At 40.2% G+C, this 24,743-nt stretch overlaps 1 protein-coding gene across 2 annotated transcripts in view; it reads right to left on the reverse strand.

Moving 5' to 3' along the window:
- Positions 1 to 2,466: 2,466 nt before the first annotated feature.
- The window catches only part of LOC149457565 (tubulin epsilon chain-like), a 46,235-nt gene continuing 23,958 nt past the window's right edge, over positions 2,467 to 24,743 (reverse strand). For both annotated transcript variants that reach the window (XM_089683553.1, XM_089683554.1), the window contains 7 exons: positions 20,632 to 20,753; positions 18,231 to 18,418; positions 15,275 to 15,444; positions 11,163 to 11,303; positions 7,513 to 7,653; positions 4,748 to 4,922; positions 2,467 to 4,619 (listed from right to left, as the gene is read on the reverse strand). In XM_089683553.1, coding sequence (XP_089539679.1) covers positions 4,461 to 4,619; positions 4,748 to 4,922; positions 7,513 to 7,653; positions 11,163 to 11,303; positions 15,275 to 15,444; positions 18,231 to 18,418; positions 20,632 to 20,753 — 1,096 coding nt within the window. In that variant the 3' untranslated portion in view covers positions 2,467 to 4,460. The remainder of the gene's footprint in view (positions 4,620 to 4,747; positions 4,923 to 7,512; positions 7,654 to 11,162; positions 11,304 to 15,274; positions 15,445 to 18,230; positions 18,419 to 20,631; positions 20,754 to 24,743) is intronic.

The following is a 24,743-nucleotide window of genomic DNA, read 5'->3' on the forward strand; positions in this document are numbered from 1 at the left end:
GAGAGCAGTGGGTGCAGACACAAGATTTTAAAAGTACTCTACTGGAATTACCCTCCTCTTTCATGGAAAGGAAAGTAGTTGAAACTGCTATTTAGTTATCTATTTATGTTCTCATGCTGCTTTTTAGTTATTTTTAAAAAATATCAACAATGTCAATTTGGATTCACATATGGCACCCACTGTTGATAAATACTAGTTTAATACGGTCACCATTCAGATATGAATACACTACTAAGTTCAAGAGCATGCTGGAGTACAGCATCGTGTCATATTCATGTGACAGCTGGTAGAGTCAATACATGTAGAAATGAATGATCCACTGGGAAGCAAGCAGAGCTTCTCTGCAGTTTCCCGGCAGCTTCTGGCAGTTTGCTTGATTAACTCAGTAGGAGTAAAATGCTTTTAATGGCCAAGTTTTGACTTTCCTCATGTCTGACATGCATTGTGTGTGCAATATATAAATCATATATATTTAATATTATATGACAAATAGTCTTCTTCAATTATTAAATAGGTTTATAGTTGAAGTTAAAGCAGAATTCCAATTAAACTCTAACTACTTTTAAAAATGCTTCCTCTCCCCTCCCAACACCTATTCTGACTACCCTGTATAAGAAGAGATCTGCATACTTACCTATTTTCAGGCCACTTCCATCAGGTCAAATTATATTCTGTGTCGACCAGCAGCAGAATGGGGATGGAGAAAACGCTCGACAATGGTTAGTATTGCCTGAGCAGCGACATCCCATTGGCTCATCCATTGTCGGCGCTCCCTCCCCTGCCACTGGCACAACCTGACAAAGAAGAGTAGATCACATCACTGGAGCGGCCTGAAAATAGGTAATTAAACAGATCTTTTTTACACAGGTTAGTCAGAATGTCCATGTTTAATTAGTCTTATAGATTCACATATTGCATTGTTATCTTGGATGTCGCTCCATTTCCTCAAATTGAACCTTTCCAAAACTGAGCTCCTAATTTTCCCCCCAGCCTGTGCCCCCCACCCCACCCTCTCCATCACGACCAACAATGCCACCATCACTCCCACCCCGCAAGCCAAAGTCCTAGGTGCCACTCTTGACTCAAACCTGTCCTTCCAACCCCATGTCCAATCGTTGGCAAACTCATGCAGACTCCACCTCCGCAACATCTCCAAAATACGTTCGTACCTAACCCCAGACACTACTAAACAGCTCGTTCACTCCCTTATTATCTCACGACTCGACTACTGCAACTCCCTCCTCATCACAGACTATCCCGGCTTCAGTCTATCCTGAACTCAGCGGCCAGACTCATCCACCTTACCAACCGTTCCTCTTCTGCCACCCCCCTCTGTCATTCCCTCTACTGCCTTCCGATTGCCCAATGCATTAAATTCAAACTACTAACACTGACATACAAAGCCATTCATAACGCTGCCCCAAACTACCTCACCGACCCGATACCCAAATACCACCCTACCCGTAATCTTCGCTCCTCACAAGACCTCCTACTTTCTAGCTCCCTGGTCTCCACCTCCCACGCCCAACTGCAGGACTTCCCCCATCCTCTGGAACTCTCTACCCCAATCCATCAGACTGTCACCTTCCCTCCTCACCTTCAGGCGCACCCTGAAAACCCACCTCTTCAGGGAAGCCTACCCCACCCTCACCTAATTGCTGATCTACACTCCTCTTACTACTCCATCCCCCACAGCCACTTCCTCCTGTACCACTATCCCCTCCCTCCTAGATTGTAAGCTCGAAAGAGTAAGTCCCTCGAACCCATCATGTTTTGTCTTGTTACTGTATTGTCTCATGTACTGTCCCCCACTATAATGTACAGCGCTGAGCAAACCTTTTGGCGCTATATAATGTATAATAATAATCTTTGAGTGGGAGGTGCAGCATTATATTTTTTTCTTTTTTATAGTTGTGTTGGTTGTGGGAACATAATTACATTGCTAGCAGCCAATACCTTTTAGCATATTTTACATGGTACACAATATATATTTTATAAATTGTTAGAGGCGTGGGATACATTCACTTTACTTTTAAGAGTAGTTAGGGTGTGACCAGAATTCTACTTCAAAGGCTATAGCTTAGCTAGAAAACACCTAATGAAATATGGGAGCTACCAATGTTGGCCTGCTTCTGAAAAGGCTAGCTATTTAGTTCTGACTGGTTTTAAAGTCATGGACCAAGGGCAAGCATGTTGCAAATAAAGAAGAACAGTCAGAATTCATTATTTTTTACCTGATACAGGACAGTAAATCAAAAGAATGAGAGCAAAAACATCACCATGACACCCAGGCCTAGTATTCCCAGGAGATGTCAGCTCCCATATTTGTTCTGGTAGTTCTTCTTAAAATACAAATTGATTAAACATATTTATTGTGTTAGTATATAATTTGTGAATTTGTTACTTATGTTCCTAAAGGTTACCATGGATTTTTAAGAAATAATCAATTGTAATAAACAAACAATATCCACGTATATAAAATTTATATTAAACAGCAAATAACTCTCTTTATGACCTCAAAATACCCCTTTAACAGGTCTAATTGCATTAATAAGAATATACAAAAGAGAAGACTCCTTAAAAATCAGTATATTCAATTATGTGAATTTATCAATAAAAATAAAGCTATTACATATTGTTTATAACTACAATCTTATTTGACAAAATTTAAATATAGTATTTTTTTTTTAAAACAGGTTTCAAAAATATATATATACAAATTGCATACAGAAAATGTACTTTTGTTTGTCATTAAATCTCACAAAGAGAATCCAGTTTGTACATGTGAAACTATTCAAAATGATCAGTACCTTTCACAATAGTGTGTTAAAAAATAATTGTAATTTAACTCAGTTGCAATATTAAGACATGATGTATTGTAAACTGAACCACCCAGCTCTCCTTAACTGATGGGTCTGACTGTGGGCAGCAAGCCAGATATCGATATACCTCTGTATTTTTCAAGCTTTGTGATGCTTCCTGTTGACCCCAAACCCTGTATGCAGCATTCCTGGAGTGGTAAACCATTACAATAATTGTTCTACTTTAAGCGTTGCTTGGCCCTGCATCTGACATCCGTGTACATACAAGTGTTCAGTAACATTCTACACTGAAAGTCCAGTATTTTATAGAAGCACCACCTGAAACATTCTGAACACCGCTTCCTTGCATGGGTAACTGTGAATACCCTACCGATACTTATCTTCCTGAAAAAATTAAATAAAACAAGCAACTATCTGAAACCCAACATATCTAAACCAAGATTAAAGAACGGAGACACAGTGGGGGGTTATTTACCAAAACTGCAGAGTGCAATATCTGGTGCAGCTCTCTATAGAAACCAATCGGCTTGCAGATTTTAATGCCAAAGCTTAATTTTACAAGCTGAAGTTAAAAGCTGATTGGCTATCATGCACAGCTGCACCAGATTCCGGAGTGCATCAGTTTTAGGCCCTATGCATACTAGCATTTTTTTTAAGCTCCTAGAAGCTGTTATTTGCATTTTTCTTTCTGCTCCTAGAAGCTAAATAGTGGTATCCTATGTGTCCATGCACACTACTTTAGGCTATGAGCATTTTTTGAGCTTCAGGATCTAGAAGCAGAAACAAAATTGCTTGTGTAGCGTTTTTCCAGCAGAAAAAAATGCTAAATGCTCATAAACGCTGCTAAATGCTACTAAAACACAGCTTTTTTTCTCCCTTCACCATGTACTGTAAGAACACTAATAAAACGCTAACACTCTGAAACGCTACTAAGAACCGCTATTATCAGCGGTGTTTATGCAGCATTTTTTCCAGCGTTTTTTGAGCTTACAAAAACCGCTAGTACGCATGGAGCCCTAGTAATTCTCCCCCACAGTTCGTACCTGCCGGTATGGCTGAATCCTATGGAAAAATGCATGTGTCCAACACAAAGCCTTTAAAGAATTAGGGCTCCGACACATGAGCAGTTGAAACAAATTCTGGTGTATTTCTCCCAGGAGCTCAGGTGCCGTGTATAGCTGCCTATAGACATGAATAGCTGTGCTCCCCTATACTCAGGTATGCGCCAGTACTTACATAAACACATGTAAAGGGTATAGGCACATTCAAAGAATAGAAAAAACAAACAAAAAAAGTTATAGACAGTTCACCGAAGTGCAAAAATAATCTCTCATTGTAGATGAAGTCCAATAGGCTGAATCTCCTTAAAACTATATTGCTGAGATTTATGTACCTCTCAGCTTCCGTTACTGGAGGCTCTCCTCTTTTTAAAAGAGGAGGAGTCATGCATGTTCCAATCTTCCTTACTGGAATTTGTCAAGTTAATAAAGGCAATCTCCTCATTTACATCCCTCAACTTTTACAGAGCATGCATGTTAATGCATCTGTATCAGATTACTCTGGTACATATGTCTAAGACTTTCAATTGCAGAATTAAAAAAAAAAGAAATTGCAAAACGTAAGGATAGAAAATAAATGTCAAACTGCTATGTTAAGTCGAGGAGGGTTTGGCATATATAACCCTTTGGTGGCATCCAGTTGGTTGTACTCTTCTATTAATGAGGATAATGATGTTAGAGCCTCTGAAAAACAGCTCTGCTCCATGCCGTCAACTTGTAGGTAATGGTGAAGATGAGCCTGCAAAAATGAAAAGTTTATCAGAAATTAACCCTGTAAAAAACGTGTTTATATACGCCTAGCATACACTGCAGAAAAAAAAAAAACTTTAAAAAACAAACACACACTATATGGATTGTTAAATGTACCTTCTTTCTGTACAGCCTAATAAACCTCTCTCTGAGGTCTATAAATGCTGGTTTCACACATGTGTTATTGGCTAGTGCCAACAATGAATGGGAATGGCCAACTGGTGGGACAGAACACATCCCAGTTTTCCACCCTTCTTGGTTCCAAGAGACGAACTGTAGTGAGGGTTTCAGCCTGAATTAAAAAAAAAAAAAAAAATTATATCTATATATCTATATACATACATACATAAACACACACACAACTTTCATGCATTTTTTGTTTTTTTAATAGATGGCATCTAAAGTCGTCAATCACAACAGACTTTTCCATCTGGACCAAAAATCATTGAAATCTACTAAAAGACTGCCAAAAATGTTATACTAGGTTTAAACAACTATTTTAAAGCGTAGTAGACACCTGTGTGCTTTCATGTGCATTTTGCAGCACAAAAAAATGAATGTGTCATGAAAATACATTGATTCCAATGAGGCTATTCACATCTGCATGCTCTGTTGTAACAAATGAAGCATGTCTGATATGATATGCATTTACCTGCAGTTTCTATCCTGTTGAGAGTCTATGGAAGTGCATGAAAACTCATAAAAATGCATGAAAAAATACATGCAAAATGCACTAAAAGAAAAATACATGACAGTAGGAGCAGAGACATGTGAATGGGGCCTAGAGAAAATGAAAAAAATGTGTTAAATGTGAAGGAATTCAACATGTTTGGGCTTTATACAAATAACTGAACTCTAGGGTAATGTTAATTTAAAAGGGAACACAAAACAGGGCATCTGAATCCATTGCATTGGCAATTCGAACTGAGCATATAATGAAAAAAATGATAAGTAGAGTCTACCTTCAGGAAAACCTGCAACAATGAATGGATCCACAGATATGGGGAGTTGTGTTTATATGTAAATCTCTACTCTTCCAGTATAAGTTGACCTTGCTCCTTACTGGACATACAAATGGGCCAACAAGCAGTCCTTTTGCAGCTTTTCCAGTCACATGCAGATCCTACAAAATCCAGAGCCCCTCTTAGTGATCTCTGCTTTCTGGATATCTACTACATCCTTCTGACTATGAGCCAGCAGGGGTCAAATGATCTATCAGCAGGCCTGGACATTGCTGCTTGGGTATACTAGGTGTACACAATAGCTCTAAAAACATTGCTATTTGCATAGCCACTTCATAGTGGCGGTGGAGTCACTGGAACTGCCAACAGTTGTAAAAAAAGGTGCAAGCGGTCAGCTTATGCTGTTACTTACAAGCTGAAGCTCTTGGTAACTATTCCCACAGACTTATTCCAGATATTTGGGTTTGGGTTGCCAACCACTCATTTTCACAGAGGAGAGGGTTTGTTAGAAAACAAAAACAAAAAAAAAAAAACCCATTTGCTGCCATCCAATTATGTCCTTTTCACCTGGTCAAGAAAGGAGCCTGCACAGCTGAAATAATGTCAGGAGGCTCAATCTCATAGATCTTTGTCTCTACCCCTCCAACCAAACTGCTTGCTCTGCCAGCACCGCTAAAAGGATTTTAGGAGGCTTCTTATATCCATTCTCAGCCCATTTCTCTGCCCAGGAAAAACATTTGCAGGCAGTAAATTCTAGCAAGCATGTATGTGTCCCTTGTGCTTTGCAAAATTGTGCAAGTATGTTGTGCTACATTCTATATTGTGTGTTCTTTGTCATGGACTCTGGCAATGTAAGTAATCCCCATTTTATTCTTAATAAATATGTGTAACAGGGACTTAAGATAATGAGATAAGCAGTGATTTCTGGCATTGAAAGTTGCACAGGACTTCATGATAACCATCCTGTGTGATGCATTGTTTATGACGTCTACACTCATAGTTTGTTTCAATTTACAGTTCATACCACTCTTTGAAATAGTATTTTGAGGAATGTGACAGCTGAGCCAGGGTGTGCTTTGGTTATAAGAACAATACTGGCATCAGTCAAACAGCAAACAGATCAAACTTAAGATCCGGGAGTGATTTCCCAGAGTAGTCATACTGCATTTTTACACGGCCCTTAGAAAAATACTTGTGCTTTGTTCACTTAGTGCAAACTAACGGGTTTGATGTAATCCTCATCCAGCATACATGTGCATTTTTTTCACTCGTGCCGCTGCCAGCCTTCCAGTCCATAACCTGTGTAAAGTACAACTCCAGTGCCATGTAGCTCACACAGGATTGTACTTTCACTCCCAGTGACTAAACAGGATGGTTGGGTAGTGAAAAGAAGGCAAGAATGTCTTTTTGCTGTAATGAAACGTGCTGATCATGGGTGTAATACTTTGCAGGCTCCTGTTACAAAAAAAAAAAAAAAAATGCACATTTTTAAACATGCAAAAAGTGTGCATTTATTATTTTATAGTAGAGGGTGAATGTAGCCTTTAAATCGGAACTTCACTCCTCGGATTGATTTCATATTCATACCTCTGTGGCCTTTTGGTTTGATGTAGCCGTCTTATTTGTATATGTGGCTTCAACTTTACTCCTAAAATTTCGTCTGCCCCTTTAGAATGCAAAAACAAGTCAGGGCTGAACAAATGAAAAAAACTCTACAGCTGTCAGCTTTTTTTTAGCTTTAAAAATTGTGAAAGCTGGATGTATATGTTGCTTGGATTCTCCAAAATGCTTGTTGACTCCTACATAAGTCTGACGCACAACACAATGCAAATTCTAGCACAAAATGTCTATGTGATTAGGGTCCTTGTGGGGTTTACACCAGAGAACTTTTTATTTTCGGAGGTGTTAGTTTACACCAACCTTTCAATATTCCTGCGAACATCAGAAATATGAACGTTTCCTCTCACCATCAAAGCACAGGCAAGGTAAAGATTATGCTTCGGGTCAGCTCGAATTAACTGATGATCTTTGTTAAAGGCATCAGAGAACATTTGGTCCAACCTGTGCAAAAACATGTAATAACAGTAAATGCAGTGTTTTGCTATATTCTCAAAATGGCAGCAAAATACTGTAATGTATAAACATTCATTTAACTTGTTCTGTTATATGTGCCCTCTGGAAATGTTCCCAATGTTTAGAGCAATTGTTCAGTGCAGTCTTTTCCTGTTTTATGCATAAGGACTCTTATGGCATATCAATTTGCCAGTAGGGGGCCTGGTTAAAAGAAACTTGTCATGAGAAAATCACAGAGGCTGTTGTTGCTGACCACTTTCTTTTTGAAAAAACAAGTTGCCCAGTTGTTGTGCTGATGAAACATATAGAGATAAGAAATTCTGGCATTTTTCCTAAATTCCTTTTTAGTAAGTTTGTTCCTGGTCAGTGACTCAAATTTTTGATGCCAGACAGTCATTCAATTGTCTGTAATGTTTTTACAACAGCAACCACTATAGGCCTCTAATGACAGGGTCACTTTAAAAAGCTTAAATCTCACTAAGGAAGATCGTAAGCTGGCCAAACATGATCCACTTTCTTTCATTCAACCAGACGGTTTAACAAAAGAAAATGAATCAATTCTTCCATCCATACACATGAAATTGCATTCTTACAGCCGGGAGGCTTCCAGGCTGCCAGAATATACTCATCAGCACCACCTGCTGAAGCATGCGGCACTGATCAAGCAAACATTTTCCAATAGGCTGGTTGTACAGAAGTTAGTCGAGAGATCGACTTCTGTACAAACAGCTTGCACATGGATTAAAATTTGGACAGTCCCTGCTGAAATGGATGAATTTCAATCCATCTATGGCCAGCTGAAGCATATACTGTTCAGTAAGAAGGGTAGTACCTAATTTTCAATTTACCTTCGTAACAATGCTTGGAAAGGAAGCACACTAAACAAAATATCACACTCATATAATTTTGATTGTGTGTGACAAACAGGCCAGACTCCTAAAGGAAACTCAATAAACGCCAAAGTGACCAAAATATGAAAAGCCCAAAAAATGCACACACAGTAAACTCAATAAATTCAGACTCCCTACTATGTAAACCTGTTCTATAAAAAACAAAACTTTCTTTTCATGAAAAATTTTCAGGCAAATCTTAGCGTTTTTTTCCCCCATAGTCTTAAATAGAAAACACCTGAACAGTAGAAATAAGTGTTTTTTCAAGCATTTCTTCAGGCGGTTTCAGCTCAAACAGCAACTATTTCTATTAGCCACAGCAAAAACACCTATAATATTTGCATATCTGCTAAAAAAAAAAAAAAACGCTCAAAAACACTGTAAAATAACACTTGAAGAAAATGCCTGAAAAAAGCTCAGCTCAGTGTGAATGTATTTTGTATTATAAGTGCACATTGTATTCTGTAAATTGTCCTGTTTAAAAGGACACTAAAATTATGATTCCGGTACAAAGCATTGAAAAGTTATTTTTAAAAAAAAAAGCGCAAAATTTTAAATAAATGTATTTAATTTCTAAAGTGAAACATGTAAATATATATGTTAAAAGGTGTAAAAATATTAACGAACAAAGCAAACAAAAAAAGTTTTAATTACTAAAAGTTTATAAAATGGAAATGAACAAAAAAAAAAAAAATCAGAAGGAAAATAGTTAAATGGAGAAGGAGAATAAGGAGTTAATTATGGCTGATTAGAGTATATTAAGGGTTAATAAGGGTTAAACAGAGGACCATTTAAAGTAAAAGAAACACACACACACACTGATAAATGCAACAGGAAAAAACTTTGCAACGTTTTATTTTACCTTTAAAAGTCTAATTTCCAGATCGAGCTGTCACAGCTGCCATCTAGGGATTGCAAGAGAGCTGTGACGTGACAGAGGGAGCTACACTGCATCCAGAAAGTATTGACAGCGCTTAACTTTTGCCACATTTTGTTTCAGCCTTATTCAAAATGGATTAACGTAAATTACAAACTACAAACAATACCCCATGATAGCGTGAAAGAAGTTCATTTTGAAATCTTTGCAATTTATTAAAAATAAAAATACATAAGTAGTTGCAGTCTTTGCTCAATACTTTGTTGAATCACCTTTGCACCAATTACAGCCTCAAGCCATTTTGAGTATGATGCTACAAGCTTGGCACACCTATTTTTGGGCAATTTCTCCCATTCTTCTTTTCAGTACCTCTCAAGTTCCATCAGGTTGGATGGGGAGCATCGGGTGCACAGCTGGTTTCAGATTTCTCCAGAGATGTTCAATCGGGTTGAAGTCTGGGCTCTAGATGGACCACTCCAGGACATTCATAGAGTTGGGCTGTGTGTTTGGGGTCATTGTCCTGGTGAAAGATGAATCGTCGCCCCCATCTAAGGTCCAGAGCGCTCTGGAACAGGTTTTCATCAAGGATGTCTCTGTATATTGCTGCATTCATCTTTCCTTCAATCCTGACTAGTCTCCCAGTTCCTGCTGCTGAAAAACATCCCCATAGCATGATGCTGCCACCACCATGCTTCACTGTAGGGATGGTATTGGCCAGGTGGTGAGCGGTGCCTGGTTTCCTCTAGACATGACACTTGGAATTCAGGCCAAAGAGTTCAATCTTTGTTTCATCAGACCAGAGCGTTTTGTTTCTCATGGTCTGAGAGTCCCTCAGGTGCCTTTTGGCAAATTCCAGACGGGCTGCCATTTGCCTTTTACTGAGGAGTGGCTTCCGTCTGGCCACTCTACCATACAGGCCTGATTGGTGGAGTGCTGCAGAGATGGTTGTTCTTCTGGAAGGTTCTCTCTCCACAGAGAAATGCTGGCGCTCTTTCAAAGTGACCATTGGGCTTAGTTACTTCCTTGGCTAAGGCCCTTCTCCTTCGATCGCTCATTTTGGCCGGATGGCCCGCTCTAGGAAGATTCCTGGTGGTTCCAAACTTCTTCCATTTATGGATGATGGAGGCAACTGTGCTCCTTGGGACCTTCAATGCTGCAGACATTTTTCTGTACCCTTCCCCAGATCTGTGCCTTGCTACAATCCTGTCTCGGAGTTCTACAGACAGACAATTCCTTGGACTGCATAGCTTGGTTTGTGCTCTGACATGCACTGTTAACTGTGGGACCTTATATAGACAGGTTTATGCCTTTCCTAATCATGCCCAATCAACTGAATGTCCCACAGGTGGACTCCAAGCAACTTGTGGAAACAGCTCAAGGATGATCAGTGGGAACAGGATGCACCAGAGCTCAATTTTGAGTGTCATGGCAAAGGCTGTGAACACTTATGTACATGTGGTTTTTTTTATTTTTAATAAATTTCAAAGATTTCAAAATTAACTTCTTTCACGTTGTCATTATGGGGTATTGTTTGTAGAATGTTGAGGAAAAAAATTAATTTAATCAATTTTGGAATAAGGCTGTAACATAAAATTGGCAAAAGTTAAGCGCTGTGAATACTTTCTGGATGCACTATATAAAGATCTTAGAACAACTGCTATACACGGTTATACAGCACAACAAGAGGAATGGCACAGGTCAATGTACAGCCTTAGCCTCAGAGCCCTCACCTTTGTGTAGGTATATTCACATCAGCAAGTGTATAAAGAGGAGTTACGCTGGAGGTCAAATAATGCAAATGAGGGAATGGGACCAAGTTCATGGTGATCTCATTCAAATCCATATTAAGCTGCCCTTCAAATCTTGCAGAGCTGGGAGGAAAACAAACACATTAAATGTAATCTTCCGTCTCCTGCACAGCTTCTTATTCAGCTACTTTTTAGAATTTGTCATGCAAATATAAAAGCAAATATAAATGTGTTTCAGTAACAAAAGAACAAAATGGCAAACTTTCAAGAGGTTATGGCTCCTTTATCTGGCAGGATAACAGTGCTAAAGTACAACTCAACTAAAACATTTTTGTTTGAATAGAATTGGGAATGGCTAGGCTCTCCTGCAGCTTTTCATTGTGGTATCTATCTACCCTCTGGGGAAATTTACTCATTTTCTGCTCCAGAGATGACAGAAGAAGATTTACTAAAACAAAAAGAAATTGTATTTATTGTTTCCCCATAGTGACCAGAATAAACCATTCCGTTTATATTTTTTCCCCATAGTGACCAGTTAGGTTTTTTTAATTTTACCTTTATGTAAACATCTGTTTGGTGCTAATAGCAGAAACCTCGTTTTTTCTTCTTCAGTTGAATCAGTCCAAAGTAAGAGGAAATCCTACCCGTCATTGGGATAATCTCATTGTAACTGTCCTATGTGCGCAGAGACTTGTTTGTTAGGAACGCATATTGGGTTTCAAAAGCCACAGCTAGTAAACAGTGTGTAGAAGTGTTTTTCTTAAAATAAAAATGTGTTACATGAAAAATACTGGGGTTGCCATTACTAACTTCATGCTAAAAGTAGACCTTTGTTAGTCACTTGTGGCTACAATACTTTAAGTCATTGACCGAGCGCAAGCATGCAGCAAGTAAAGACAGAGTGAGGTCAGAACATCTAATTTGCATATTTTATCTGAGTTAAACTGGCCATGCAGATTTTGTCTGGTTCAGCAGAGACCACTTGAATTTTGATCCATGTACAGTAGGGTCAGGTTGGATTGACTTGTGGACAACTAGCCCGTTTGAAAAATTTCTAATGACCAACTCCACCAGTGCTGATCAATATATTCTGACTGGTGAGAAAGTCTCCCCATTGTCAGAATACATTAGCGCAGCAGGAGGGATTCCCCTATTCACCTTGATTAAGTGGATGGGGAAAATCAAATCAATTTTCTTTTATTCAACCATGTATAGCCAGCCTCAGTCACTTAAGGCCGGTCCACACTATAGAAACGCAGTCCAGATGCATTTTGATGTGTTTCGGTTAATCTTTTTCCCTTCTCAATTTAAATAGCGACATGTGTGTTCCAGTGCATTGTACCATGTTCCAGTACAGTTTTGTGCAGGAAAAATGCTGAAGTGCAGGAAGTACTTATGTGAACTATAACACTGACAACCATATAACCTACTTTCTGTGCATTTTGGATGCAGGGAAAAAAAGCACACTGAAAACGCATGTAGTGTAAACTGGCTCTTAGAAAGTACTGGAGAAAAAGGGTCAGCATTTGAGCTATGGAACTGGAATCAGAAATACATTAGCAAATGCATTGTTGGAGTTTACAAATCATGACCACTTATGGCTCGTAGCTTAAATCAGGAGACAATAGAGCAGAGAGGGTATTCATAGCATACAGATTAACAAACAGGTGAGGTGTCCAAAAGCAAGATACTACCAATTATACGCATTTCTAAAACTACATTAGTTACTATGCAAAAGGTGTTTAAATATCTTTCCTATTGGAGTATGTCTAGTGAATAGTAATATTCTCCTAATTAAAAGGAAAAAAAACAACTAATTGTCTCCATGGTGTAACTTATTTTTGACATTCCAAAGTTTATCATGACCTTGAGTTGCCTCAAAGATATGGCCTTTCATGAAACCATCTATACAATTTATAAGCTCACAAAATCACAATCTTTAAAAGAAAGATATTTGAAGAGAGAAACATGGGGACTGCCATTGCTAAGCCCTTCAGAAATGCATGTTGCTTGTCATTCATGTTGACTCTTGCGTCAATACTTTGAATCACTGACCCTGAACAGCGGCACAGGTAAGGACTCCTGAGTTGCTTGATCTGCATACTTAATCTGGGTCAGTGACTTGGCAAACTGTTAAAACACAGGCAAAGGCTCACTTTATGCAATCTATTAGCTGTTCACAGTTCAAAGTACAAAATTAATTACAAATATTTCATACTCAATGTGGACAAATTAATTAGGAATTTTGCATAAATATTTTTCTTCCTATCCTGATTTTTCTTATGTGTATGTTGTATAGATAATTTTAAATGGAGAAGGGGATCCAGAGTATTGAAAATAAACCGTGTGGATGATTTTCAGTCGTCATTTAAAGATTGCAGTTTACAGTCCTTAGACGTGGTGGCTTCATTTGTTTTGTTTTTTTGGTTTTTTTTTAGGATTTTACTCCTGTATTTTCACTTATGTATTGTGCCAATGGAGAGATAGCACTGTCACCCTAGAATAAAACTACAGAACACCTTTCCCTCTCCTCATCTTCCTAGCTGAGGGGGGGTGGCATTCAGTAGTCCGCAGAGCTGAATTGGACAGGGATGATAACATGATTTAACCACTTACCTACCGGGCACTTTTACCCCCTTCATGCCCAGGCCAATTTTCAGCTTTTAGTGCTGTCGCACTTTGAAGGGCAATTGCGCGGTCATGCAACACTGCACCCATATGAAAATTTTATAATTTTTTTCACACAAATAGAGCTTTCTTTTGGTGGTATTTAATCGCCACTGTGTGTTTTATTTTTTGCACTATAAACAAAAAAAAGAGCAAAAAAAAAATTGAAAAAAAAAATTATTTTTTTGTTTCTATTATAAAATTTAGCAAACAGGTAATTTTTCTCCTTCATTGATGTGCGTTGATGAGACTGAACTGATACGCAGCACTGATGAGGTGGCACAGATAAACAGCACTGATGGGCTGTACTGATGGGCATTGGTGAGGAGGCACGGAGGATGCTGCACCGATATGCAGCAATGATGGGCACTGATAGGCACTGCTGGGTGCAACTGCTCGGCACTGATGATCAGTGCTGATCTGCTCTGTGACAGTTGCCAGTTATCGGCAGTACTTTCCTTGTGACAGCGTGAGGAAAGTGCAGCTGATAACCGGCAACTGTATTTACATTGTGATCTGCTGTGTCAATCAGCTGTGTCTTCATGAGCTCCTGAACAGTCTGAGGTGCAACCTGGCGGGGATGGATGGACCGAAACATGATATCCCAAAGGTGTTCTATTGAATGAAGGTCAGGCGAGCGTGGGGGCCATTCAGTGGTATCAATTTCATAATCCTCCAGGAACTGCCTACTTACTCTCGCCACATGAGGCCGAGCATTTTTGTGCACCAGGAGGAGCCCAGGACCCAATTCACCAGTGTAGGGTCTGGCAATGGGTCCAAGGATTTCATCCCGATACCTAATGGCAGTCAGGGTGCCATTGTCTAGCCTGTAGAGGTCTGTGCGTTCCTCCATGGATATGCCTCCCCAGACCAGGCCTCCACAGCTTCTCCACACCTTTTCATGTCTGTCACATGTGCTCAGGGTGAACCTGCTTTCAACTGTGAAAAGCACAGGGCGCCAGTGGCAGATCTGCCAATTCTGGTGTTCAATGGCAAATGCCATTCGAGCTTTATGGTGCCAGGCAGTGAGCACAGGGCCCACTAGAGAACGTTGGTCCCTTAGGCCACCCTCATGACCCTATCCAGCTCTCAGAGTAATTGCCTGTCTCCTGGAATCTTCTCCATGCTCTTGAGACTGTGCTGGGAGACACAGCAAACCTTCTGGCAATGGCACATATTGATGTGCCATCCTGGAGGAGTTGGACTGCCTGTGCAACCTCTGTAGGATCCAGGTATCGCCTCGTGCTACCAGTAATGACACTTGACACTAAAAAATATTCCTTCAATTTTTTTTGAGCAGTGTATAAAAGACCAAAGGGAATAGAGAAGTTTTTTGTTAAATACTGCATACAACACACGAGAAGTACTTGGATCTTTGCTTACACCCAGTAACAGAAAACCATTTAAATCAAAATTAAGGTGCTTACCTTGTGAGATTTAAAAGCAGGTTTGCTACAATGTTGTTCATGGCATCAAATGGTTTCTCACTTTCTTTTACACCACCTTTATTGGAAATTAGAAGACTATTTTGCTTTACACTTCCAAGTTTTCCAGAGTTTGTCATCTGGACAATTTTGTTCACAATGTCAGCTAATGACTTAACAGAAACAAATAACATATTAATACAAAGACATAATACAAACTAAAGGAACAGAGAATAGTATATAGTATACTCCATGCTTTGTTGGTCTCCATAACATTCTGTTAATGAGAGGAAATGTGCTCCTAACCTGTTTGGCTGACAACATAGTGCCTTTTCTGCAATAAAATCCCACAAAGTGTTGGCAGCCCTGCTCAGTTCTCCCCTGCTGGACTACAAAACCACCCTTCTCATTTCCATAACATATGACAGAGGAGTCCTGTAATCCACAAAAAAAGATCTGGCAGGGCTGATAACACTTGATTGGAATTTCAGCGTGCCTCAGAAAGCTAGTACCTCACTAGATTTATGGCAGATTAATAGGTACTTTTCTTGAACTGTTAAAGAAACAAAAAACACGGAAAATGTGCAAGGATTGAAGAGATGCACTGCTTATGCAGTACTGTGCTAAAGTTTTAGACAGTTTTGAAAAAATGCTGTAAATTAAGAATGCTTTCAGAAATAGATGTGTTAATGGTTTATTTTTATCAATTAACAAAATGGAAAAGTAAATGCACAGAAGAGGAATCCAAATCAATATTTGGCGTGACCACCCTTTGCTCTTTGTTCTTCTTTACACTGAAGATAGCTCTTAATTACATTGGCTGTATGTTTGGGGTCATTGTCCTGATGCAGAATAAAACTGGGGCCAATCACACACCTCCCTGATGGTATTGCATGATGGAAAAGTATCTGCCAGTCAGAACTGAGGACACCATTGATCCTGACCAAAAGCCCCACACTTGCAAGGAACCTCCAACATGCTTCACTGTTGCCTGCTGACACTCATTATTGTACCACTCTCCAATGAACAAACTGCCTTCTGCTACAGTTAAATAGTATGACCCATCAGGCGAGAGCACCTGCTGCCATATGTTTGCACTCATCCTACGTTCTGGTGCATAGTTGAGTCACATAGCCTTGTTTCTACATCAGAGGTAAGGCTTTTTGGGTGCAACTGACACTGATGGCCAAACTTCCACAGACAGTAGACAAGTTCACCTGGGTCCCACTAGTTTCACCCAGTTCTGTGCTGATGGCACTGTTGGACATATTCCAATGTTGAAGGGAAGTAAGTATGATGTTTCCTGGGCCGACCACTGCGTCTACAATCCTCAGTGTTGCCTGTTTCTTTGTACTCCTTCAAACAGCTTTTTGAGTTGAATGGATGCTGGTTTTTCAATTGGAGTTACAAAAAATAAGTAGAATATATATATATTTTTTTTTTAAAGCATTCTTATTTTACAGCACTTTTGTACACCTGCCTATAACTTTTGCACAGTATTGTATATATTATTATTATACAGGATGTATATAGCGGCAACAGTTTGCGCAGCACTTTACAAAATGAAGGCAGACATTACAGTTACAATACAATTTGGTACAAAAGGAATAAGAGGGACCTGCTCGTCAGAGCTTACAATCTAAGAAGATGGTTCAAGTGACACAAAAAGGTAATAGCTGTGGGAAAGGAGTGGAGAAAGTAAAAACACAATGCATTAGATGTAGGATAGGCTTCTTTAAAGAGAAGGGTTTCCAGGAATCGTCTAAAGGTAGATAGATTAGGAGATAGACAGATTGGGGTAGGGAGTTCCAAAGGATGTGAGAAGCTTGGGAGAAGTCAGGAGCAGGAGGTCTTGGGAGGACCGAAGAGAGCGGTTTAATTGGTACTTTGAGACCAGGTCAGTGATGTAGCTGGGGGCCAAGTTGTGGGTGGTTTTGTAGGCTGTTGAATTTTATTTGTTGGGTGAGTGGAAGCCAGTGGAGGGATTGGCAGAGGGGGTTGGCAGACACTGAGTGGTTGGCAAGGTGGATGAGTCTGGCAGCAGCTGAGGCACCCCACTTGTCTCCACCACCACCTTATCTCAGTAATCGGCAGCAGAGAGGACAGAACTCCTCTGCCAGATCCTGCACTCCTCCATGCAGATGCGGAGAGGCCTGTCTCTGCCCCCCCACCTTGTGTAAGCAGTCAGCAGCAGAGAGGAAGACAGAACTCCTCCTACAGATCCTGTGCCTCTCTGTGCAGCTGCAGCACCCTTTTGTCTCTGCCTACCTTGGTTTCAGCATACAGCACACTCTGGCAGCCCTCTTCTGGTCCTCTTCCAAACCTTGCACATTCTGCTTCCCAGCTCTGCCCCCAGCTTCTTCACAGCAGCAGCACAAGGTAAGGGAGGTGAACTGCAATGTGAGGGAGAGTGGGTGACTCCGACTTCTGATAATGGGAAGGCTCTTGACATCTGATGTAAGGAGGGGGGTACTTTGGACATCTGCCTATAATTAATGAGAATAATACAATTCTATCCACATGAAACTTTACTGGAGACTGCTCAGACAGAATACCATGGCAGAACCAAGTTCTGTCTGAGCAATCTCCCATAAAGTTTCTTGTGGATGATACCAGCGATGTGTGACCCTCCTTTTCAGACTTACATCATCTACTACAGACGTATTACATTTGCTTGACCAAACTGTCAAACCATCAAATGGCTGGTGTCATAACTGATCATATATGCAGCATGATGGCAGTTGAAGACCAAACAGAGGATTAGATGGCAGCTTCCTTAGCTGCAAACTATAGGAGGGTTTAGTTCCGCTTTAATATGATAAAGAGTAGATAGATTTGTAGTCTTACAGATACAACTGGCCAGTGTTTCACTATATATACACACAGTATATGTTTATTTAAAACACACACAACATGCAGTGACGGCAGAAAGAAACATGACTAATGTAAAGGTTCTTACTTGGTTTTCAATGGGAAGCACACAGTCTGCATGTTCAGTAAGCTCCTTCATGGCTAAAACACTGTTGTAGGGTGATGTGATTACATCATCTTCAGCTGATGGGTAGACAGAGGTGACAAACCTGTACACTTCAGGGAATTCATCCTCAAGCACATTCAATACATATGTACCTAAACCAGATCCTGTACCTGAGGGTGACAAAAGAACTGAATTAGCAATATGCGCATTCTTTGGTAGTCTACTGTTATAGCTTTAAAGAGTAACACTCTTATAATACCATATATATATTTTCTCTTTCTTAAATTGCTGCTACTTTAAAGCCCATTTCACGCGGGCGATCTGATTAGGTCTGCCTGTCAATTTTTCAGGTGGACCTGATGGGTAGGTCTACATATTCCTATGGACAGCCAGGAGTAAACAGACTTGTGTTAGTTTACATCCTCCTACCTCTGGACCGATGCAGCCCACACAAAAAAAATCTGTCCATGTCCGCTCTGCATAAACTGAGTGGACATGGATGTGTCATCTGCCTGCTCTGCTCCGATCAGAAGGAGATACAGTGGAGCAAAAAAGTATTTAGTCAGCCACCAATTGTGCAAGTTCTCCCACTTAAAAAGGTGAGAAAGGCCTGTAATTGGCATCATAGGTAGACCTCAACTATGAGAGACAAAATGAGAAAAAAAATCCAGACAATCACATTGGCTGATTTGGAAAGAATTTATTTGCAAATTATGGTGGAAAATAAGTATTTGGTCACCTACAAACAAGCAAGATTTCTGGCTCTCACAGACCTGTACCTTCTTCTTTAAGAGGCTCCTCTGTCCTGCACTCATTACCTGTATCAATGGCACCTGTTTGAACTTGTTATCAGTATAAAAGACACCTGTCCACAACCTCAAACAGTCACACTCCAAACTCCACTATGGTGAAGACAAAAGAGCTGTCGAAGGACACCAGAAACAAAATTGTAGACCTGCACCAGGCTGGGAAGACTGAATCTGCAATAGGCAAGCAGCTTGGTGTGAACAAATCAACTGTGGTAGCAATAATTAGAAAATGGAAGACATACAATACCACTGATAATCTCCCTCGATCTGGGGCTCCACGCAAGATCTCACCCCGTGGGGTCAAAAATCCCAGGACCACATGGGGGGGACCTAGTGAATGACCTGCAGAGAGCTGGGACCAACGTAACAAAGACTACCATCAGTAACACACTACGTCGCCAGGGACTCAGATCCTGCAGTGCCAGACGTGTCCCCCTGCTTAAGCCAGTACATGTCCGGGTCCGTCTGAAGTTTGCTAGAGAGCATTTGGATGATCCAGAAGAGGATTGGGAGAATGTCATATGGTCAGATGAAACCAAAATAGAACTGTTTGGTAGAAACACAACTCGTCGTGTTTGGAGGAGAGAGAATGCTGAGTTGCATCCAAAGAACACCATACCTACTGTGAAGCATGGGGGTGGCAACATCATGCTTTGGGGCTGTTTCTCCGCAAAGGGACCAGGACGACTGATCCATGTACAGGAGAGAATGAATGCGGCCATGTATCGTGAGATTTTGAGTGCAAACCTCCTTCCATCAGCAAGGGCATTGAAGATGAAACGTGGCTGGGTCTTCCAACATGACAATGATCCCAAACATACCGCCCGGGCAACAAAGGAGTGGCTTCGTAAGAAGCATTTCAAGGTCCTGGAGTGGCCTAGCCAGTCTCCAGATCTCAACCCCATAGAAAACCTTTGGAGGGAGTTGAAAGTCCGTGTTGCCCAGCGATAGCCCCAAAACATCACTGCTCTAGAGGAGATCTGCATGGAGGAATGGGCCAACATACCAGCAACAGTGTGTGCCAACCTTGTGAAGACTTACAGGAAACGTTTGACCTCTGTCATTGCCAACAAAGGATATATAACAAAGTATTGAGATGAACTTTTCATATTGACCAAATACTTATTTTCCACCATAATTTGCAAATAAATTCTTTCCAAATCAGCCAATGTGATTGTCTGGATTTTTTTTCTCATTTTGTCTCTCATAGTTGAGGTCTACCTATGATGCCAATTACAGGCCTCTCTCATCTTTTTAAGTGGGAGAACTTGCACAATTGGTGGCTGACTAATTACTTTTTTGCCCCACTGTATGTGAGTGGATCCCTTGCTGATCAGAGCAGAATCCACCCCATGTAAAAGGGTCCTAAAGCAGACATCCACAAACAGATATGGCATTTGAACAGCAATGGGCACGTTGGAATTTTTAATTCAAACTTCTATTTATGTAAAAATGACCAAGTTAATCCTTTTTATGCCTATGAGCTAGCTTGGCACATACTGAATAAGGAATATGCTTTTCAAGCCTGCTGGTGCATGATCAGGTTTCATGTCCACTATTAATGTTCATCTTACCTCCTCCCATTGAATGAATCACAAAGAAACACTGCAGACAATCACACTGCTCTGCTGTCCTCCTCAAATTCTCTACGATCTGCTCCCGGTACTGAGAGCCATACAGCTTGTGACCAACTGCCCTACACATACAAATGAATAGGTACATATCTTCAGGAATCATTGTAATCATTATAAACATTTTAATTCAGAAATGGTAATGACTGTTTTCAACAAAATTTGCTGTAACTAAATATTTTTTAAACCCTGCTGCATAGTTCACACCACACATTATCTTTAAGTGGTTCTAAGGTCTAACGGGTTTTTCTTTACCTTAGTGCTCGTTCACACCAAAGTACAGAGATGCCAGTTTTTCTGCATGTGTTCTGCAAGGGCACAATGAAATCAATTGTTCTCTATGTGTCCTGTTCACACCTCAACACTAGTATCATTTTTTTCTGTGCAGGAATCAGCAACATGTATAAAACTCATTGAAGCGCACATGAAAACTGACGTAAACTGATGTCTCTGCAAGTGAAATCTGCATGGCAGTTTCAATTTGTTTTTTAATTTTTTTAAGTGCCCTGCTAACTGTTCCCCCCACCCTCATCCGTGAATACATTCTTGATTCCTGTCACCAGTCCAGCAAGCCAAAATGTCCTATCAAACTCCTGTGTAGAGAGGGGATTGATAGGGAATTTATACTCTACATGCCACAGCTGAAATGTGGAGATAGGTGGGAGGAGGATGTGGGTCCCTTTGAAGAAGAACAATGGCACCAAGCACTTGAACTTACTCCTAGGGTATCATGATATCCCTCTCAACAGTTGACACAACTATTTATTTTACACAGGGTTCATTATACCCCATAGTGCTTGCACACATGGTACACGCGTTGTATGGTACATAATAGGTCACTGATCCATATGTTGTGGCGATGTCCTAAAGTACATCGTTATTGGACCATAATTTTCAGTATACTAACCAGCATATGTTCTACACAGGTCCCTATAGACCCTAAGAGTACTATATTGGGTATTATCCAGGAGGAGGTGTTACCCTCGGATTATAATATGTTATGTATCAGAACCCTGTACCTTGCTCGCCAACTTATTTTGCAAAAGTGGTTACCGCCTAATCCTCCAGCACAAACACAATGGAAAGAAGCAGTGAGTTCCACAATAAAAAAAGGGAAGAATTTACATACAAGCATAGAGGCTGCCCTAAAAATTCCATAAAATCCGGGACCGCTGGCTATCCTCTAACGACCCCTCCCTTTCCTCCACTGACTCCAGAGAACTTATTAGAATGTACTATATAACATTTGTGATTTATGCTCTTTATGTGTCATTTCGGTGTCTAATGTTAACATACCTGCTCACACAAGCTGTGTTTCCAATGGAAATTGCAGACCGAAATTGTGTTACTCCTACAAGATGGTATTTGTGTTGTGAAAATGGAAGCCACTTGTTTACTCTCTTTCTATTGTTTTTCTTTTTACTACTACTCTCCGATACTGAGGTATCTGTCTCTTTTGTTTTTATTGTTACTCTATTTTTTTTTTCGTTATTATAGAAAAAGTTGTTCAATAAAAAAAAAAAAAATCCTGTGCAGAGAGGGCAGGGAGTGTGGCTTATTGGCGCTGTGTGTCTATGAACGCACAAAGTCCAACTTCAGAGTGCGCCCACAGCTTGCTATGCTGGCACCCGCTGACAGAAGGAACAGAGGCATGCCAAGAAGACGTAAAAGACCACTTTGTGCATTACGGTAAAATAGATTTATTTTAAATTAAAAAAAAGGTATTATTGTAATAACTAGATTTAAAAGACATAAAATATTACTTCTTGAAATTACTTTGATGTGTTAAAGGTTATATGAGATATATATGTAGCACATGCACCTGTGACAGTTGGCTCTGAAGATAGTCAAATACTAAAGCTCTGCTGAAAAAGTTACCGTAAACAATGCTCAATTAAAAATGACAGCCAGCTGTGGCTCCCAGACCTCGGTTTATGTACCAATACTCTACAGATATGTAGTATTAGGGTCTTACCAATTATTTCCTGATCCTGACACATCAGTAATGAGCTGCTTGCTATCAAAAAGGTCTCAAAGAGGCCCTTGTAATATCTCGTTTACAACACCTTCTTCCATATCTATCAAGACAGCCTAATGAAAAACAAAAACACATTTAGCATGATTTTGATCACTGTACTTACAGGCACTAGGCAAATAAATATATTGGTCTTTCTCATGAGTGTTTGTGAGGGACTTTTAATGTTGTGATGCTTTCATTATGTACTTGATTCCAGGAATGTGGGGAAAAAAAAAATCTAAACATTAAAGTATTCCCTATGCAATAATAAGCCTAATACTAAGGCTTTGTAAAAAGCAATGAAAGTGCCGTAACCCACATTAGTAATATTCCACCAATCATTAGTGGATCTGCACACTTCTGGTACCGGTCCTGCTATTACTGTTCTCCAAAGTGTGAATGTGGTGGGGGTGCTAAGAATCATTTAGCTAAGGTTCTTTCTGCTTCCAACATAAAGCCAAATATTTACCAAGTACTCTGTTTTGATGCCCAATTGCAAAGAACTACAGGATCCCACATCTGTGTGAATGCATACTAAACTAATTTTCCCACAAGCTCTAATGGTAGCTTGCTCCTTCCACTTTCCATTCCACAATTTGCAGCCAATAAGAGAACATGGGAAGTGGGCAGGGACTGGTTACTACAAAACCATGTCATTGTTGCTTTTAACATAAGAGTGCCACCCAGAATTTAAGAGATCCTGTGATGACTGCAGTTTTAATCAGCAGTCAGTTCACTCCCTTTCACCACACCACAGGTCTGTTTTCAAACTTGATTCTATCTCAAGCACAAAATTAAAACAATAAAATATCCCACAACCTGTTAAAAAATTAATAAAAAAAAAAACCCAAAAAACGTTCGCTGTAATACTCCATCGCTGTCACCAACAGATCCACTGCTCTGTGATCCGGTGTTCTTATGTGTTGAATGATGCCCATCATCATTCATTTTACTTCCTGAGAGCCAAGGGTGTCAAGGACTCACCGCCTGGGGGCATGTCATCCAACAACACTAGGTGCACAGGAGAAAGCTGCAGAGAGCAGCACCATGTTGCTTCTTTAACCTGCCTGCCTCAATAAATAAGCCTACATCTGTGTAGCCTATTATGCATATTTTGTTACTCATCAGTAGTGTGAACAGCAAAGTTATTAGCAGATTAATCAGTTAAAAAGTACAAATTTACACTGGAAAGTAGCATAAAAAATATTTAGCTCACTGTTGGACTTTTTCTGATGTTGCATGACAGAGGAAGGTACTAGACTACGTATCTGGCGGTCCTAGCCCTTGGTCATGCCCCTCTGGACAAAGATCTTCACAATATATGAGCAAGTGAGCAGCCTTTCCATCTTGGGGACACCAGATATTGTCCTCCATCCCATGCTCCCAGGATTAATTTCAAATGCCATCAAGGGTCTCCTTTGCATTTTTCTTATAGCAGCTAGAATGGTAATACCCAGACACTGGAGAACTAACAACCCTCTTACTATCCAGGAATGGGTTCCTGAACGTATCCATTCACACTACAAGAAGGAGCGGACAGCTCAACTCCAAGACAAATTTGCCCCATTTCAAAACGTACAGAGAAGCAGAAAGTGCATCTAAGAGCATATTCCAGACTAAATTGGAATAGGAGTTAAAACACTGGAAGCTCACCTCTTTCAGTAGCAAAGATAACACAAGGAGTGTAACTTTTTTTTTTTCTTCAGATCAGTATCACGAGTGGAAATAGTTTGAGAAAGCTTCCTTCCTCTAGGACAGTGGTTCTCAACCTGGGGGTCGCGACCCCTTTGGGGGTCGAACGACCCTTTCACAGGGGTCCCCTAAGACCATCAGAAAACACATATTTCCGATGTGTAAAGAGCAGCTACTGTGTAGAAAGCAGCTGCTGTGTTGAAAGCAGCAGTATTGGAAATAAAACGACACTCATGAATTATAATTACTGGGTAAATAATTTTATGGTTGGGGGTCACCACAACATGAGGAACTGTAATAAAGGGTCACGGCATTAGGAAGGTTGAGAACCACTGCTCTAGGAGAC

Source organism: Staurois parvus, unplaced genomic scaffold, assembly GCF_062004578.1.
Source record: "Staurois parvus isolate SC_StPar_1 unplaced genomic scaffold, SC_StPar_1.0 ptg000314l, whole genome shotgun sequence".
In the NCBI taxonomy this organism is placed as follows: domain Eukaryota; kingdom Metazoa; phylum Chordata; class Amphibia; order Anura; family Ranidae; genus Staurois; species Staurois parvus.